Below are 18,703 nucleotides of genomic sequence, written 5' to 3'. Positions count from 1 at the left end.
TGGATTCCTACGGAGTATATGCACCGGTCTTTCTCTCGCCAGCGCCAGCGGTCGGCTTTGAGCTGTCTTGTACCGTGTGTTGAGCCGTCTCCGAAGCAGGAGGTTCACGTGTGTCGCCACCGGCGGTGCGCTGGTTGGATCTCTGTTTTGCATAGCTTCTCAAAAGGATGAAACACTGGTTTAGATGAGTGAGGACTAAATGATGTCTCCTGGCATACGGTGTGGAAAGCCACGTGTGTCCGACGATCTGTCAGAATCCTACGACTTATATAAAATAATCTCCTTACCCCTGCCTCCGAGGGCGGGACCTGCTCTCATTTAGGCAGGTGCAATCCCGTCCCCGCCTTCTTCCTTCCCCTCCCGTACTGACGGCAGCACAGGTGTAGGTATGCCTCCACCGTCTCTTCACTCGCGTCACAGTCCGTTTAGTGTCCACGGGGAGACAGGCGCGAAGAGGATTTGTACTACCATACGGCTTATGGATCCCTCTCGGGTTGCAGTGAAAGGAACATATTCCGATCTGTTTATGATTTGGGGCAAGATTCGACTGATAGTTGGGAAACGTTCAGCGTGGCTGTAGTTGGTTCTCGGAGTGTAAAGTGAGAAAGTTTGATTACAATGACGGCCTATGTCGGTTTTAATGGTGGTCTTGCTTTTAGTTTTTTTTGTTTTATTATTCCGCTCTAAGATGCATGCTACCATTCGTAGGATAGGCCTATTTCCGTCATCAAGAAATGGACGTAGGCTGACAATGGGTATTGGTAATGCTGAATGCTAGCACTCAATAAATTGATAAGCTATGATGCAAGTCGACCGAACTTTAACCTGTAACACCTGTAGCACCTGCTCGGTTTACTTTACGCTAATTAGGGCTCGTGTCATATACCTATTCTGAATCGATTTTAGTAAGAGCAGCTGCAATTGGGACCAGTAGGTGTATACTCATATTTCAGGATGTTTGTTGAATCCCAGGACTACCTCATTTCTCAGACTTCTAATATCCCAATCTCGTGGACATCCTTCTGAGTTATAGGAGGCCCATGGTCCCTAGGTGCACTTCCACTTCCACTCTCACTTGGTGCCGTGGTGTCGGCGCCGCCACATTGCAACAGTCAGACTGGAGGCATATTACGTCACTGTGGCAGCTCGTTGGGAAACATGGGCCGGGTCAAACCGGTCCGGCGCTCGCCTGAGATGAACGGACACCACGAAACGCCGTGGAGCGCGATAGGGAGCGTGGTTTGAGGCATGGACGCTTCAGTGTCGTTTGACTAAACGACTCGTTTAGAGGTTTTGAAGTTGAGTTCAGTACAAACGGACTGAAGTCATCGTCGCACCTGATTTGTTTTGTCATATCCGGATACGCGAGTGTGTGTACCTCGTACCGCGTGGGCCGCCACCACCCACGTAGCCGCTCTGAAGTCTGACGTCATAGAGCTTCATATCATCCACCGATCTACCGGTGATCAATGGTCAGTGACTACCGTCCCGGACCGATATTCTATCGTCTCACCGGTCCGCCGCAGGACCGAGTATCCCGGGCACCGCGCAAAGGCCCTATCTCCGTGGCCGACAGGTCAGACGGACCGTGCACGCCTCGGTTGGGTGATCGCTGATCGGACGCCGCGGTAGATTTGCTATCAGACTTCCGTCAGAGCCACCGGTGCGATAACGCTGCACTGATGGACCCGTGATTTGGTTTTAATCCCGGCGTCTATAGTTTAATGGCTGCGATTAGCTAATCCGTCCAATTTACCCCGGCGTCTTCATGCCTTTCCGGATACCCTTGAGTGGTACCGGTTGCAGTTCTGGGTAGGGGTATTGGTGAACTCCGTGACCCGGTGATGGTCGGTGCGCCACCCCTCCCACTCCACCCACTCCATCTAATCCTTGAAGTGGTATCCGACTCCTGTCTGCCGTCTCCTCCCCTATTTGTTATGATAGGTAGTTGTCAGTCCTGAGTGCTGTTGCCGGTTGATAACCGTGCCTTTATGTTGATAACTGTCGTAGGGATGGAGGCGGTGCTGGCTGCGTTCAACAGCCTAAGTAAACATCAACGGACTGGTTGTAAGGAGATGCTGACATGATATGTTTTAGCTCGAGTCTAAAGGCTTGTGATTCCGATTGGACCGTTAGGAACGTGAAAAGACATCAGCGACCCGCAATGTTCCATATGACTCGAACAAATGGCCCTGTTACCAATGACAGCTCATCACTTCGATTGCGGACGAGATGATGGACGAGGGTGTCTTTGTCTGGAGGAAGTCATGCTCTTAGTTTCACCCATGGATGATACACGTTCTTCATGGGGCATCGTCAATGTCCAGCATCGACCCCGCCCCGCAATATTTGACCGCTGAACATATGTACTGAGGGGCCTGCCCGACTATTTGAATGATATCACTGGATTGAATGAAGGCACGTGCACTGTGCAGTGGTAGCAGTGGTACTGGTTTGGATCATGCGACATAAACTGCGCATTTTAATATATTTTCGGGCATCGCTGGACCATATCACACCGGAGTTTCGCAGCGTCCATGCGTGTTGAAGCTCCAAATTGATTACGATATTAGTTGGATCATTAGGATAAATTTGACGGATGTTTTGCATAGCGCTTTGAAGGGTGCTTGAGAAGATTATTGTAAGTGGTAAACTGTAATTGGTTGTGACTTTGATAAGCATGTATTAGGTGCTTAAAATTGGGATGCATGTCTTTCGATTCTGGCTAATAAATTAGACGTTACCGTAAAAGTAGGTTAATAGCAACGAGTGACAAATACTTGCGCTTTTTATGTCAAGTGATGACCGTTCCTGTTTCTGTGATCGTACAAAAACTTGTTGAACTTCGTACCCGCGCCCTCAGATGCGGGTCAGGTCGCATTGCGCCCATGTAAACAAATGCGTCTAGGTATGACAAATGATGGGTGTCCGCCCCGCTGGCCCGGAATCCTTGGACCCAATATGGGTCTGGTTTTTGGCGTTCGTCGGCGCCTGGGCCCTACTAACCCCATATGGGATGTGCTCTGACCTTTGTTTGAGGTCAGCCGCTGGTGTCCGCGCCTAGAAACCAGATAGAGCAGCGTGTTTAATCTGTTCCTCGTTCTGTTAATGTTAATGTGAAGGTCGCCCAGTAGCTGGTCACTGTGCTGGGCTCGTCTTGGATCTTAATTAAAAGAACAATGGAGCTCTGATGCATGATTTAGCTTCCTCGGTGAACCGTTAGAACTTAGAAGGCTAAGTGCGGAATCTAACAGACTGCATTTACTAATTGCTCTACCCGTCATTTGGCGTATTCTTTTTTGCCCCTGTTTGCTTCCTTGTCTGGAAACAATTTCAACCATTCTTCAGAATCGTAACCCGTCATTTTTGGTGTATCCATAAAAACCAAAACGCGTTTTTGCCAACATACTTCCTTACCTATGCTATGCACCATAATCACATCTAGATCCTCAGGGTCGCCAGACAATTACAGTTCTGTCTGTATGTCTGTATACCCCAGTCTGAGTACCCTATTATCTGCGGGGCGTGGCTCTGGAGACGGTCTGCCGAGCGGCTTGTGTCTGGGGCGTGTCTGGTAGCGGATAGATCCGCCCCTCCCCAGATGCCCTCCGATGGACCGCTGGAGGCCGCAACTGGTGAGGCGTTTCCCCGCAAGGGCAGTAACGAAGGACGCGTGAATGACATTCACGTGAGAACTCCCAACTTTGTGTCTGAATGCTCGCCGAAAACCGTCGTGAGCGGGGTCCTAAAACAGCTCCGAGACCTTGAGTGCGGGGAGAAGCGTCGTTCGGCTCCGCTAGGACGGTGGCGAAAGTATCTGGTGTTGGGATAATCACAGACAAGGTCGTGGAACGGTCCTCCGACCTTGGCGGGGCTGTTTCCACCCAGCTGAGCGCCTGAAGAAACAGTGGATGGGGGGGGGGGGGGTGGACCGTGGAGGGGATGGGAACGGGAGATTACCTGACAAAGAATGGTAGGGAATGTGACATGAAAGATGTGATGTGTCTGTTGGATAAAATGGCATTTACGAATAAGTGTCGGAAGGTTGACATTGAAGTGTGACATTGAGGGGCGGCTATGTTTATACCACTTGCGCTCCTGCAGCCGACATGGTGTTCGTTACTGCTAGTCATGGGTCCGCGCCAGATGTGTTTATTCCACAATTAAACTGTATTAAACTCATGTCGGGCGGCTCTGTGTGTTTCAGGAATTTTCGCCTATCTGAACCACCTGACTCCGAAGGATAGGAAGGAGGTGTTTCAGATTCTGATTCAGGGACTGCAGCGGCTGGAGTACCGGTGAGTAGCCTTACGTCGGCCTCTAACCCTGGTCCCTGATCCTGATTCTAATCCTGCTCCTGGCTCAGTGGCTGCGCTAGTTTTACTGTTTGACAAAACACCCCTGGCTGAACGATACGTCTACCGGTAATGTGGCTTTAGGCGTGGTCGGTTATCGGTTATGAAACCTTGGCGAGTGGATCATCTGTGACGAAGGCTAGGGTTATTATTTATTTAGCCAGCTAGAGGAATCTAAAGAGTAACGCAATCCGTTTCGGCCGCCCGAATGTCTATCCGTGAGAATGGATCAGTGGTCACGCCAAGTCAATGTGTTGGTCAATCTGAACGGACTCCGTCGTTCCCTTTCACTGCCGACTTTGTCGGACAGGACGATCCCAATTGAACACAGAATAGCTGCCATCACATTGAAAACGGAATAATGAGCGAGCCAGAAATTCCATCCTCAAATTCCCATTGTGCTTTGTATCGTACTCGTGTCCCGATACAGTCTCTGATTGCTTTGAGCACCGACCATAGTTTGGAGCATGACGTGAGCTCTCTGGATCTCTGCTACGGTCTGTATATTTGCATTCATCGATACCCATTACCGATCCACTCCTTCCTGGTATGGTTAGGTCGCCCTTATCGCATTCCTGCTTCATTGGCTGGCTACAAACCAAGTTTGTTTTTATTAGGCTATGAACTCCTCTTTCACCGGCACTGCACACTATAGTCAAGAAGTGATTCAATTGGTTATTGCTTCGAGTATTTGCTCTGCAAATGGACACGTTCGATTGGCTATTACTTGTTGAGATAGTGTGCTTTCATATCAATCACTTCGAGGACCGTGATAATAACGTATCATTATATTCTTTTTTTTCGACTGTGCCATAGCGGTTCTCGTACTTGATACTCGTACTGTTACGATGAACGAGTTACCTGTTAAGGCCAGTACTCCCATTTCCGTCAATATAAGCCAAGGGTTTGGTAGAGCCATTGCAACTAATACACTTTCCATCGATGCTGATGAAAAGAAGACACATTCAACGGTAACTTCTCACCGTTTTGAAACGACTTCCCCGGACTTTACTGTGCGTTACCAGTCCTTACCATTTAGCCAACTATCCTCTGTCCCTTCTCACACCAGCCCCGCGTGCTAACTGCTAACCCACCCCTCCCCTCTGCGCAGTGGTTACGACTCGGCGGGCGTTGGAGTGGACGGAAAGGATGGCTCCATCGAGATCTACCGGGCCAAGGGCAAGGTCAAGAACCTCGAGGACCTCATCATGTCCGGTGAGTGCGAGCGCGCGGTCCCTAGTTTTATTTCGGAATTTTGTCTCTGGGTGAAGCTAACTTTGTCTCATGTGTATGCGAGGTTCGTGCCGCCCTTGTTCAGAAAATCTATTATCATTTCTCAAGTCAGTTCACCGTTATTCAAACAGGAGGGCTCACTCGACGGACATTTAGAAGGTTGAGCTACAGTTGACGAGTGGTGACGACGGTGATCTATATACTCTGGTGACGACCCAGAGCTGTCACCGGTCCGGAAGACTTTGTAGTGCTTTGCGATCTTTGAATGCTGTATGCCTGCCTGATATTTGTCTCATGTCTCGTGATCTCGCATCATTCTACATATTCATATCACGTTTATGTATATCACGTTTTCCATTGCACGAGAGGTTTAAAATCCATCGTCCTGGCCTGTGTCAGAGCACCCAGCTGGGGCCGTTCCTTCGCGGTAACCCGATCCGATGATGCCATGCCCCAGGCTCTGTTTATATGCCGCGTCAGATTATTGGGGGCGGACGCGTGGTGGTATCCAGACCAGATGGTTTACCCGTATACACCCGTGTGCTCATTCGATAGTGACCGCAATTACTGGCCTCTGTTGAATGTTTACTGGTGTGCTGTTTACAGTATAAAAATAACGGGGCATTAGGGAGAGCTTCATGACATCGCCCATGAACACCGGGATTTTTTTCACGTACCGTGACATCATCATTGACGCGGTTGACATGTGTATTGACAAGCTGCATATCAGTATCACAGATCGTGTCATTCTGACAAGACACAACCGTAACCCAAACAAACGCTTGCCAAAACACGGTTCTGAACGACAGTAGTGCATCAGGTCTTTGACACATTATTTACCAGTCGATGCGGGGGTAAAAACCTTACCGTGAGCCGGCACCGATGACCGGCTAGCTCTGGACGTCCCTACTTAACCCCAATCTCTCCTAGCTCCATTCTGACTATAACTTTACCTGACCTCACGCTTCATATACCCTGCAGAGGACAACAAGCAAGACATGAGTGAGATTCTCAAGACGCACGTCGGCATTTCGCACACGCGCTGGGCCACGCACGGCGTGCCGGCGCCCGTGAACGCGCATCCTCAGCCATCGGATGCCTCCAAACAGTTCATCTGTGTGCACAACGGTGAGTCGATCAGGGAGGCCGGGTAGATTGCGGCGTGCAAGGGTTTTTCAGTTGAGCTAGCCGATGAGCTGTCAGCTGAGCTTTGGTTTGACGATTTTGTTAGGATGCTCTGTTTTGCTCTGTTTATTAATGTGGATTTTTATCAGCTGGTAATATATGGTAAGATCAGGTTCAGATTTTGTGCTAGGTAATGGAATCAGGCATGTAGCTCGCTAGAGGTTCAAAGCTGACTGCTGAGTGCTGATCTAGAGGTGAAGCTAGAAGTGACGCCTTTTTCCAGTGGTAGTTGTTTAACTGTCCTGTGTCACCTGCGCAGGCATCATCACCAACTACAAGGACATCAAGCAGTTCCTGATTGCCAAGAACCACGTGTTCGAGTCTGAGACCGACACCGAGATCATCTCAAAGCTGACGCTGCACATGTACCGCGACCACCCGAACCACACGTTCCAGCAGATTGTGGAGCTCGTCATCCAGCAGCTGGTCAGTCACGCCGGGGAACGAGAAATGTAGACACTACGGACATTTGATCCAGTGGTCTTGCAAAACCTTTGCAAGACTACTGGATTGAGAATTGGGCATTGGGAAGACTACGAGAATTATGACTCTTAATGATTGGTTCATTTTCCGTGACTTGGACGTCCGGGTTTGACGGTGAACGTTGACGAGCGGTCATGCCCGATCGTCGGCCGTTCTCTTGCAGCTATGTATTACTCACCGTTAAGTGCAAGTGATAGTGAGGTTAGGTAGGAGCGCGGCACATACTGATTGGGGTGCTGGCCCTATCCCCGGCGGAGGGTTGGGTGTAAGGGCCGCCAGGGTAATGGACTAGCAGGGGTTATCGGTAGTGCCAGTGTGTACTCAGGCGGCTTCACTGGAGACGGAGATACGGAGACGCTGAGACGCTTCACATACGGAGACGCTGGGCGTTACCGACCGCATCGCATGCAAAGCCGCCAATCCGGGACATTAGCCGGTTGTGCTGCCGGAGAATTGGCTACCTCGGCCGGACATGGGTTATTCCACTCAATCCTCTTCTATCATCGGCGTCTTGCCAATCTCTGCCGCGTCTACCATCCCATTTGGAAATTATTTTTCCTTTTCTCTTAAATTTTTCTTATTTGCTGTTTCTTATCTGCTGTTTGCGTATTAATCTCTGCCGCGTCTACTACCCCTTTAAAAACGATTTTGCCTTTTCTCTAAAGTCTTTCTTATTTGCCGTTTCTAATCTTTTTCGTCTTCTCGTTCCCTTTCTCTTTCTGTTAGTACATCTCTTCTGCCTGTTTTACCACGTCCATCCTTCTTCCATCACGCTACCCGCAGAGTCGTCCCTTCATCGTCTTTTTATCACGGTATCCGTTCTTATCCTTCATCTCCCCGGTCCACGATGCCCCCGCCACCGCGACCTGCCAGCGGTCGGGGCGGCGCCACATCAGCTGATAGCTGCTGACCTTCGGTGGTCCGGTCACTTTCTCCCGGCCTCTTCCCGTCACTTTCCTGGGTCTCTGTCTCCCGGTGGTATCTCTGTGACCTCTCCCTCCGACCTTCACAGTCGCCCCATGGACCAACGGTTCTTGGTACTGGGAAACATCCTTGGCAGATAGTTGTAAATGCATGTTTAAGTGCTCACGCACGCACACACGCACGCACCGCGCATATTCGGAGCTCACGCAACTGCTGGAGCGGTGGGATGTCGGAAGATTTCATCTGCTCCCGCGTACGAATGGTAGCGTTACCGATAGGCCAAGGTCGCCCGGCCTGACCGGGTCTCATCAGACACGATTGGGGCGTCCAGTGGGCGCCCCCGGGGGCGTCCGTTTCCCATTCAGCGCCCCAGGGGGGTGTCGGGACATGGCCCAATCGGCCGCGGGTGCTTGAGCAATCGCTGACTCTCCGTGCATGGATGTGTTACTAAAGCTGGCTCTGTGATGACCAAAAATGGGACGGGACAGTGGTCTCTGACTAGCTCGGGGCCTGGACGTTTTCCCGTTAATCTCTGGGGGTTGAGTTTCGTGGTGTAATCTGCTGGCTGCAGTATATCCCCAGCTCTCTGCCGACACTGCAAGTGTTAGCCTTTCATCGCCGTCTGATTGACATTGATATCTGTTTTCTGAGAACAGTTTTGCTGTTGATGAGGTACTCGGTATCTCGGGGATTTCTGTCCAATCGCTAGTACAGCTCTGTGTACAGTATACGGGACCATTCACGGCGGGCCTCTCGAGGTCACTGACCGGCATTCACCACCAGCCGTCTGCAGCTGGGGCCGCGGTCGGGGTATCATCTCACAGATCCCTGCAATCGGCCCACCGCGGACCTGCCGACACCGTCAACACACCGATAGCTTGTGTAGGAAATGTCTAAGCCGGGTGAGGGATGGTCGTCAGATGAACTTCGGCAGGGTATGAATATTGAATGCTGCTATTCGCGAACGTCGTCATTCGATCCGATCGACGTGGGAACCCGCGAATGTGTGCCTACTGTATGAAGCCAAGTTGCGCAGCTGAGTTGAAATTAGCCGTGGTGACTCCTGACTGTTTACTTAGGAACATGTCCAGGAACTGCGACTCTGGTCTGCGAACAACCGCAAGTCAAATTGTGTTGTAGAACGTGCTAGAAGTGCTTTTTTATCTTGGTAGCATAGGTAGACTCATTTGAGCTGAAGCTAATATCTTTTTTTTCTACCAATACATCGCTCAGGATGTTGCCCTGCCCTTTTGGCACGTTGTTGTGATGTTATATCCGATACCTACATAATCAAAACTAACCGATTTACCAAACCCCCAGCATTTTGAATTTCATTAAAGCACGCCATCCTTCGAATACAATGCTCTCTCTGGTTGCTGGCTTTGCCATATAATCTCCATTCCAGTCCCCCCGCCACACCGTTCGGCTGTACCCCGGCGACTTTCTCTTCTGAACGGGTGCCTCCGCGTCATGGACAGACCTGCCCGGCACACGGAGCTATTGTCTGGCCGCTTATCGGCCCCACCCGCTGGCACCGCGCCTGGCCTCCAGGCCGTTTTGCAATAACGATGAGGGTCCTACGTGGCGGGCGGGCTGCTTTCCTAATCACTCTTTCGCCTTTGATTCTTCCCGCCTTGGCATTGGTTTGTTCTGGCCTAATCGAACTTAGCCTGACCTGATCTAGTTTGACCGAGGAACGACCTGACATGACCCGATCAGACGCGGTCGCATCTGTTTCGTTGGTCTAGCTAGATCCTTTATAATCAATTTGGCCTGGTTTAGCACGTTTGACTCTGTTTTGCCCTGTCTAGCCGGCCCTAATGGTTTTGTAGCCTATTGCAGTATACCCCTTCGTACCCCCGCCCTTTCCTTCCCTCAGACCATTCCCCGTGCCCATCCCCTCCCCCGCCCTCCCCACCACCACCACCCAACCGTACTACCATGGATATATCGACGGGCGGCGGCCGGTCTGTGCGATCGTCGAACGTACTCGCGCCCCGTCGCCAGCGGTAGCGACGACCGACGACGGAGGGCCACCTGCACGAGTGTGCCAGTTATGACGCAGTCAGGTCGGCCGCTGACACCTGCTTGTCGATTGCGACGGAAAGTCCAGTGGGAGTGACGTTGAATTGACGTCGACGGGCTTAATGCTGAGTGGATGATTGACACCGAGCACTAATGTCTATAGTCTATCGTTTCTTACGCTATCACCGAATGGTTTTCCGTTGTCCTTGTTTGGACAGGGAGTGAATGCTGATCCCATTGACACCTTTATTACACGTTGTGCGTATTTTCTGGGAATGTGACGTGGTTTTCTGACGTAGCTGATTTTGTGATTGGAGGTCAATGCTGGTCGTAAAATGACGTAAAGAACAGTGTAGGCTACATACCGCGTTTATAGGGATATATGAGAGATATCAAGATTACACAGAGCACGACAATAATATGCGTGTGTCCTTGGTAGTAGGTATATCGATTAGGGGTTATGGCTTTATGACTGCTATGGCTGTTTGCTTAGTTGTTGGGAGTAAATGCCTGTTGTTTGTATGTGCGTGGTGGAACTCGCTGGCAGTATATGAAACCGCTTACATATCAAACAAAGTAAGCGATTTCTATGTATCTGTTCGCTAACCGGCTTACTCTATCTCCGTTTTCAGGAGGGTGCGTTCGCGCTGTGCTTCAAGTCTGTGCACTTCCCGAACCAGGTGGTGGCTGCCCGGCGCGGCTCGCCCCTGCTCGTGGCCATCAAGACCAAGGAGCACCTGGCCACCGACCATATCCCCATCATGTACAGCAAGGGTACGTACTGACGGGGTCTGGGGTGCCCACCCATAGGGTGGTAGGGTGAGGGAAAGGTGCTCGGGTATGAGCGGTGGAGACACTGTCCAGTGTCCACCGACCGGGTACGTTAGGTGGAGGAAGGCAGGTGTAGACCGGTACATCCACCTTTTACCGTCCACATTACACGACGGGTGGACGCTAGTGTGGACACTGGTGAACCCACAGTCAAAAGTACAGACACTTTGTGGGGCCGTGTGCGGTGCGGTAGAGCTTAGAGCGCCTTCACTGACCAGTAACACCGGTTTGTCGCGCGGGCTGTGAGGCCGAGAGAAAGCGCCTAACCCCAACTCACACCGTGGCATGAATTCACAATCCCCAGATCACTTTCGTCGAGAGACCAAAATCCACCAAATCCAGTTGTTTGACATTACGTTACACAATCTACGTCAGAGGCGGTATTACTTCAAGTCTTATCATTCCCCCCATTCTGTGTAACATTGAGAGTCCTGATTTATTACATCGACCCTGGTCCTACGCGCGGCTTACGGTAGCCGCTTATGACACCATTGAGCACTCTGGCGCTATCTGCTCGCGCCTGATCCGATGTCTCAGTGGTCGCTCAGCCGGCCGGCGCGCCGCCGTCACTATCAGATGGGTGGTAATCAACTCATAGCGGCGACGCGGCTATGGAAGGTTAGGACCCTGCCCGGGCGCCACTGAACGTGACCGGAGCAAAGGGAGACGGGGGTCGGAGACAGATAAATCACCCCGCCGACAGACGCGGAGCAGACCCTGACTAGGGGTGGTGCGAAGGGGAGTGTAGGAACGGGCGCGCCGCTGGCAGCAGAGCCGAGAGGCGCGAACGGCAGTCGTCGACTGCGACGGACGGCGAGTGGAGCAGAGAGTGGGCGAGAAGTGAGCTAAGGAATCCGTGTGGAGTGCCAACGGCTACGAGGATTATCCGATCACGCACTCCTTAACGCCGACATGGCCGCCGGCGAGTGGAGCGGAGAGCGAGCGAGAAGGGAGCCAGGGAAGCTGTGGGGAGTACCAACGGCTACAAGGATTCTATGGTCAGGCACACTAACGCCGGCACGGCAGGTGAGGCGTATCGAGCACGGCTCGGGGGTACGTACAGCGGAGTGCGGTTCCTTGGCGGCGACACCACGAGGATGGTTGCCCGGCGACTGACGCGGCGCCACCATGAGGATGGTTCCCAGGCGACTGACGCGCATCTATTCAGAGGCATACTAAGCGCACACACAATCGTAAAGGAAACCGGGGAGCCTGGTAGGCACGCTTTGAAGGGTCGTGCAACGCGGCACCCCAACCTGCGACGCGATACACACAAAACACCTGGTTCCGGCCACCCTACAACTCATGCACACACATCAGGTCCGCCGCCGACCCCTCGGCTACTCTGCAACTGCAATGCGTCCGACGCCCCGGCTACTCCGCACTGCACATACATCAAGCCCGCTGCCGACGCCTCGGCTACTCTGCAACTCACGCACATAAATACTCATGCACATGCATCAGGTCCGCCGCCGACGCCTCGGCACGCACATACATCAGGTCCGCCGCCGACGCCTCGGCACGCACATGCATCAGGTCCGCCGCCGACGCCTCGGCACGCACATGCATCAGGTCCGCCGCCGACGCCTCGGCACGCACATGCATCAGGTCCGCCGCCGACGCCTCGGCTACTCTGCAGTAGAGATGTCCTCGGATACAACTTTTCGGTATACCGATACCATACTGATACCAACTCGGTACTTGCTATTTGATTCCTAATGTGTTCGGTATTTTGTTGGTATAATGCACCCTAGGTTGGTACTTGGTTTTGTATCGGTATTCCGATTTTCCGTAGTCGACGTCCTACTCTGCACCGCACATACATCAGGTCCGCCGCCGACGCCTCGGCACCCACATGCATCAGGTCCGCCGCCGACGCCTCGGCTACTCTGCAGTAGAGATGTCCTCGGATACAACTTTTCGGTATACCGATACCATACTGATACCAACTCGGTACTTGCTATTTGATTCCTAATGTGTTCGGTATTTTGTTGGTATAATGCACCCTAGGTTGGTACTTGGTTTGGTATCGGTATTCCGATTTTTCCGTAGTCGACGTCCTACTCTGCACCGCACATACATCAGGTCCGCCGCCGACGCCTCGGCACCCACATGCATCAGGTCCGCCGCCGACGCCTCGGCTACTCTGCAGTAGAGATGTCCTCGGATACAACTTTTCGGTATACCGATACCATACTGATACCAACTCGGTACTTGGTATTTGATTCCTAATGTGTTCGGTAATTTGTTGGTATAATGCACCCTAGGTTGGTACTTGGTTTGGTATCGGTATTCCGATTTTCCGTAGTTGACATCACTACTCTGCACTGCACATACACCAGGTCCGCCACCGACGCCTCGGCTACTCTGCAACCCACGCACACACATCAGGTTCGCCGACAACGCCCCGGCCACTCTGCAAATCACGCACATACATCAGGTCCGCCGCCGACGCCTCGGCTACTCTGCAAATCACGCACATACATCAGGTCCGCCGCCGACGCCTCGGCTACTCTGCAACTCATGCACTTGCATCAGGTCCGCCGCCGACGCCTCGGCTCCTCTGCTACTCATGCACACACATCAGGCTCGCCGTCGTATAGCCTCAGCCACCCCATAAACTCTGCACCGGCATGGGTCGAGAATATGGTATGGCAGGCATGGCACGCGCCACACCAACTTAAAAGATGGTATGGCAATGCCATACCAACTTTTTCAGGGTAAAAGCTACGAAATTTAAGGTTTTCAGTTTGATAAGAATAAAACACGATAGTATTGTTTCAAGCAACTGGCGCCATACCAACTTTGAAAACAATTCTCCACCCATGTTCGCACGTACATGAGGTCCGCCGCCGACGCCTCGGCTACTCTGCAACTCACACACATGCATGAGGTCCGCCCCCGACGCCTCGGTTACTCCGCAACGGCACATACATCAGGTCCGCCGCCGACGCCTCGGCTTCTCTGCAACTGCACATGCATCAGGTCCGCCGCCGACGCCTCGGCTACTCTGCAACGGCACATACATCAGGCCCGCCGCCGACGCCTCGGCTACTCTGCAACTCACGCACACGCATCAGGTCCGCCACTGACGCCTCGGCTACGCTGCAACCCTTGCACGTAAGTACATCAGGACCGCCGCCGACGCCTCAGCTACTCTGCAACTCATGCACATACATCGGGCCCGCCGCCGACGCCTGGGCTGCACTGTAACCCCTGCACACATCGGGTCCGCCACCGGCGCCTCGGCTAATCTGCAACCCATGCACACGCATCAGGCCCGCCGCCGACGCCTCGGCTACTCTGCAATTTACAGGGCCAGGTGCGCCGCCGTCACCTCGGCCCTCTGCAACACGGTAGGCACTTAGCTTACTAAAGCGCATTTTAGTGACATCAGAGCCTGAGTCGATCGCCGGCGACCTGGTCACTCGTGGAGATGTTCACCGCCGTACCGTACAACACGGAACGCAGACCATTTAGTCACGCCGGCGATTCGATTGGAGTCTGGCAGGCGTAGTTCAGACACGCTATTGTCATCGCATATAACATCTTGCTAAGCGTGACACGAAACCTGCCTGGGAGCCGCTTCAATAGCGAGATAAAGCAGCACTTGTTGACGAGGCAACGTGGGGGGTTGGTTAGATGTGTGCATGTGGGTGCACGTGTGTGCATGTGTATGTATGTGTATGCTGACCCAACTGATCCTTTTTTTTTTGCCTCAGAGACCAGCTTTAGGATAATGCCCCTTGTCAAAACAGACCACGCATTTCGAGAAGCGCTTCCGAACGCAACTTGATGGACATACGCTGCCGCAGAAACACATCTCAGCCAGTCACCTTGGAGGCTCGGTTTAGCACTCAAGGAGTCTCTTTGTAAAAAGGTCTCAAGTATTTTCTAAGTGGGCGCCTCCGTATTTCTGCATCGACATACGCATACATCCGGTCCGGCGCCGACGCCTCGGCTACTCTGTTTACACTACACACCTGGTCCGCTGCCGACGCCTCGGCTACTCCGTCTTCACTACACACCTGGTCCGCTGCCGACGCCTCGGCCACTCTGTCTTCACTACACACCTGGTCCGCTGCCGACGCCTCGGCCACTTTGCGCTTAACACACACGCACACACACACACACACGCACCCCCCCCCCACACACACACATACACACCCGGTCTGCGTCATGCATCGGCTGCTCTGCAACTCGACAGGCATCTAGCTATCGACAGACTATGAACTTCGTTCGTCCAATGTCTGAAACACTGGGCTCAGCGGTGGCAGACGAGACCGAACGAACAATCCGCACACACTGAGAAAACAGTTTCTCCATTTTTGGTCTCAGAGATCAGTTTCGGGCTAATGTCCCCGATTCAAAACAGATCACACATTTTGAGAATATTTTCTGAGCAACGCCATTGATCGCAGAAACAGAGCTCAGTCGGTACCTATTTTCGGTGTCAAGCTTTTAAAAAATTAGTCTCACTATGAAACCAGTTTCTAGTCCGAACCCCAGTTTCGGTATCGCTTGAATCCAGTATTCGGGTACATGAGCCCTTAGGAAGCCTTACTGAAACCGTTTAAAATCAGACACATTTGAGGCTGGTCTCAGCGCTCAATTGAGTCTTTATTCAAACTGCTCTCAAAGTGCATTCTGAGTGCAGGAATCGAGCAAGCACAGACAAAATGCATGCAAGATCATGCCCGGACACAACTACACCGACTACGCCGCTGCCTGCCGGCTCCCCAATCTCGAGACTCCGAGTAAGCGTCGCGACACTGCAATCTGCGGCAAGCTGGCAGCCGACACTTTCGCGAACCCTGCCCACCCACGGTAACCCGTGCGAGCAGCTGCCAAATGTGAGTCCCCACATGCGCTGGCATGCAAGTCGTCATCCCGCAGGCCAGAACGGAGCGGCAGAAAAGTCATCGGCGCCCGTGCTCACAGGCCTCATGAACAGCACGTGATTCTTAGGTACCTGGGTAGGTGCGTTTAAAGTACGCTAACAATGCACCGTTCCTATTTTCCGTGAGGCACTGTGCTTTGCGTGCGGTGCCATCACAGCACCGGAATCCATGCACAACCTTTTCTACCAGTCATTCACGGCCACATGGCCATACAAACCTCATTTATGTATGTGCGGTCGTATGAGCACGTAAACCGGGTCCGCCGCCGACGCCGCGGCTAAGTTGCGCGCAACATAGGTCTACGGGACCGCTGCCGACGACTAGATAATCTGCAGCACGATATCAAAGGCGAAACCAGGCCACTGATCCCAGATTCGCGGCATTCCATTTTAGCCAGCACCGATGACGTCGGTTTAGGCGCCGGGAAGCGTGCCGGGCTAAACTTCGCAACCCCGAGGCCGTGAACACGGGGGTCCAAGACCGACACGGGGACAAAACCATCGGATCGGACCCCCCCCCCCCCCTGACCGCAGTGCGTCCAGGCATGGCTTCACACACACCGGAATAGCAACGAACGAAATAGGCTGGGCCGCCGGGAACCACAGTCGCCCCTCCCCCCCCCCCCCCCCCCAAGGCCGCCCGCGCCGACCGCCAGTCAGAAAAGACAGCCATCGGCGGAGCCAGAGCCGGCCGCCGGCCGCTGGCACAGCCCCGGCACCGCCACGACACCGGACCGGCTGATGAGACAGTCAACGCCGGGGCAGCCGCGGGCCCGCCTGCCGGTACCGTCCGCGGGGCCACAGAGGCCCACAGTGGGGCCGCCACGGTCCTCAAACCAGGCGACAGCGGCGGGACGGGCCGCCCGCCGCAACCTGATACCAGCCGACGCCGCACGACCCGGCTCCCCCGCTGGTCCCCCGGCGGCCACGAGAGGCAGACGACCAACGAACACCCCGAACACGGTCACGTTCCATTAGTGGGTCGCGGCGCCCCCACGCGGGTCGACAGTGAGTCACTGGCGGCACTGTGCGGGGAGTATGGGGTCCAGTCACAGCTGACTCAGGACGGGAGCCGACCTTGGGGTGGAGGGAGTCCCTCGCCGCCCCGGTTCACACTAACTAAGGGTTCGACCCAAACTCACCACCAAGAGCCATGCCGCAATAACAGACCGGGCATCGCCAGCGGAACACACTGGGAACCTTTCCGCATGCGGCATGTGCCCGGATTCGTGGTCAAACCATTAACTGCTCAGCAGAGATCGAGAAAGGTTTGGGCAGCGGACGCTTAGCCTAAGACTTTTTCATTCCATTGGGTGTATTTGGCGTTTTTTAGGGGCCGTCCTACCCTACAAACGAGCCGACGCGAGTGGTTTCGGCCGCTGACAGCCAACTGAGGCGAACGCTTGGTGATAGTGGCGCGGGCAACGGGGGCCTAATCAACTCATAGCGGCGACGCGGCTATGGAAGGTTAGGACCCTGCCCGGGCGCCACTGAACGTGACCGGAGCAAAGGGAGACGGGGGTCGGAGACAGATAAATCACCCCGCCGACAGACGCGGAGCAGACCCTGACTAGGGGTGGTGCGAAGGGGAGTGTAGGAACGGGCGCGCCGCTGGCAGCAGAGCCGAGAGGCGCGAACGGCAGTCGTCGACTGCGACGGACGGCGAGTGGAGCAGAGAGTGGGCGAGAAGTTTCCCACCCACCCTCACCTATTTAATAGATGCGACTTCGAGATTCGTCAAACCTGCATATCCTTAATCCCGACCATCGTTTTTTAGGGGCCGTCCTACCCTACAAACGAGCCGACGCGAGTGGTTTCGGCCGCTGACAGCCAACTGAGGCGAACGCTTGGTGATAGTGGCGCGGGCAACGGGGGCCTAAATCGTTTTCACCGTCTGCGCCCTGGCGTCGGAGGGATTTGGCGATAGGGCGCCCGACAGGGGGAGGGGTCAGGGGGTCTACTGCGCAGCTAAGGTAGCGTGCTCTGAGGTGGGATCTTTGGGGATAGGGGGAGGGGAGGTGGTCCCGTCTACGCATGTGGGGTCTGGTAACTGGTGGCACGTCGGTGGTTGGACCCGGGGTGTGACATGTTGGTTGGACCCGTGGGTTGGGTCCGTTGGTTGAACCCCGGGTGTCGTTGGATGGACCCATGAGTTGGCTGTATTCGGGGTGGTGTGCATTGGCAGCATGACATATATGCCAACTGTTTGGTGGAGATGCCGTACTAACATTCCTTTATTCCTCGCAAATCGATCTGATATGCGATCCCTGATTTTTTCCTACCTTATTTTGTAAGTTATGCCGTACTTCTGTCATATACTATCGATGTTTTATATTACATATTTAGAACTTGCTCGGACGATAGCATTCGTTAGCGTTTGTGATTTATCCAATAATCCTACCCATCGCTAGCCTGTTGGCTTTTTACAGTCCCTGAACTAAACCCTTTAAGTACCTGTCTGCCTTAGGCATATTCTGATTACCTCATTAGCTTTACCTCCTCAGCTTATCTAACCCGTCCCAAGTCCCGGCGTCCCTCCATGCCATCCTATCTGCTTATCCCGTCCGGCTGGTGTAACGCCGTGTGACCACTAACCGCACGCCTACTGTCCCCGGGTCCCCGCCTGGCTGCATGCTGTCTAACCGTGCCCGTCTCCGCACTGAAGGTATGGGCGAGTCCACCGAACCCGTGAACCTGCAGGGACTCGGCCAGGGTGGAAGAGGTACGTGAGCGGTACCGCGGCGTACTGATCGGTACCTCGTGAGTA

General features: G+C 53.6%; 1 protein-coding gene across 6 annotated transcripts in view; it reads left to right on the top strand.

Annotated features, from left to right (window-relative positions):
• LOC122384773 (glutamine--fructose-6-phosphate aminotransferase [isomerizing] 2-like) overlaps positions 1–18,703 on the top strand; it is a 32,900-nt gene that overhangs the window by 1,580 nt on the left and 12,617 nt on the right. For 3 of the 6 annotated variants that reach the window (XM_043372495.1, XM_043372494.1, XM_043372493.1), the window contains exons 2-7: positions 4,208–4,298; positions 5,467–5,570; positions 6,570–6,716; positions 7,033–7,199; positions 10,838–10,979; positions 18,602–18,658. In XM_043372495.1, the coding sequence (XP_043228430.1) occupies positions 4,208–4,298; positions 5,467–5,570; positions 6,570–6,716; positions 7,033–7,199; positions 10,838–10,979; positions 18,602–18,658 (708 nt within the window). The remainder of the gene's footprint in view (positions 1–4,207; positions 4,299–5,466; positions 5,571–6,569; positions 6,717–7,032; positions 7,200–10,837; positions 10,980–18,601; positions 18,659–18,703) is intronic. The other 3 variants (XM_043372498.1, XM_043372497.1, XM_043372496.1) reach the window with 1 other exon arrangement.

Source organism: Amphibalanus amphitrite, unplaced genomic scaffold (genome assembly GCF_019059575.1).
Source record: "Amphibalanus amphitrite isolate SeventyFive unplaced genomic scaffold, NRLGWU_Aamphi_draft 000198F_arrow, whole genome shotgun sequence".
Taxonomy (NCBI): domain Eukaryota; kingdom Metazoa; phylum Arthropoda; class Thecostraca; order Balanomorpha; family Balanidae; genus Amphibalanus; species Amphibalanus amphitrite.
The sequence above is the reverse complement of the archived record's forward strand: the minus strand, read 5'-3'. Positions and strand labels throughout refer to the sequence as shown.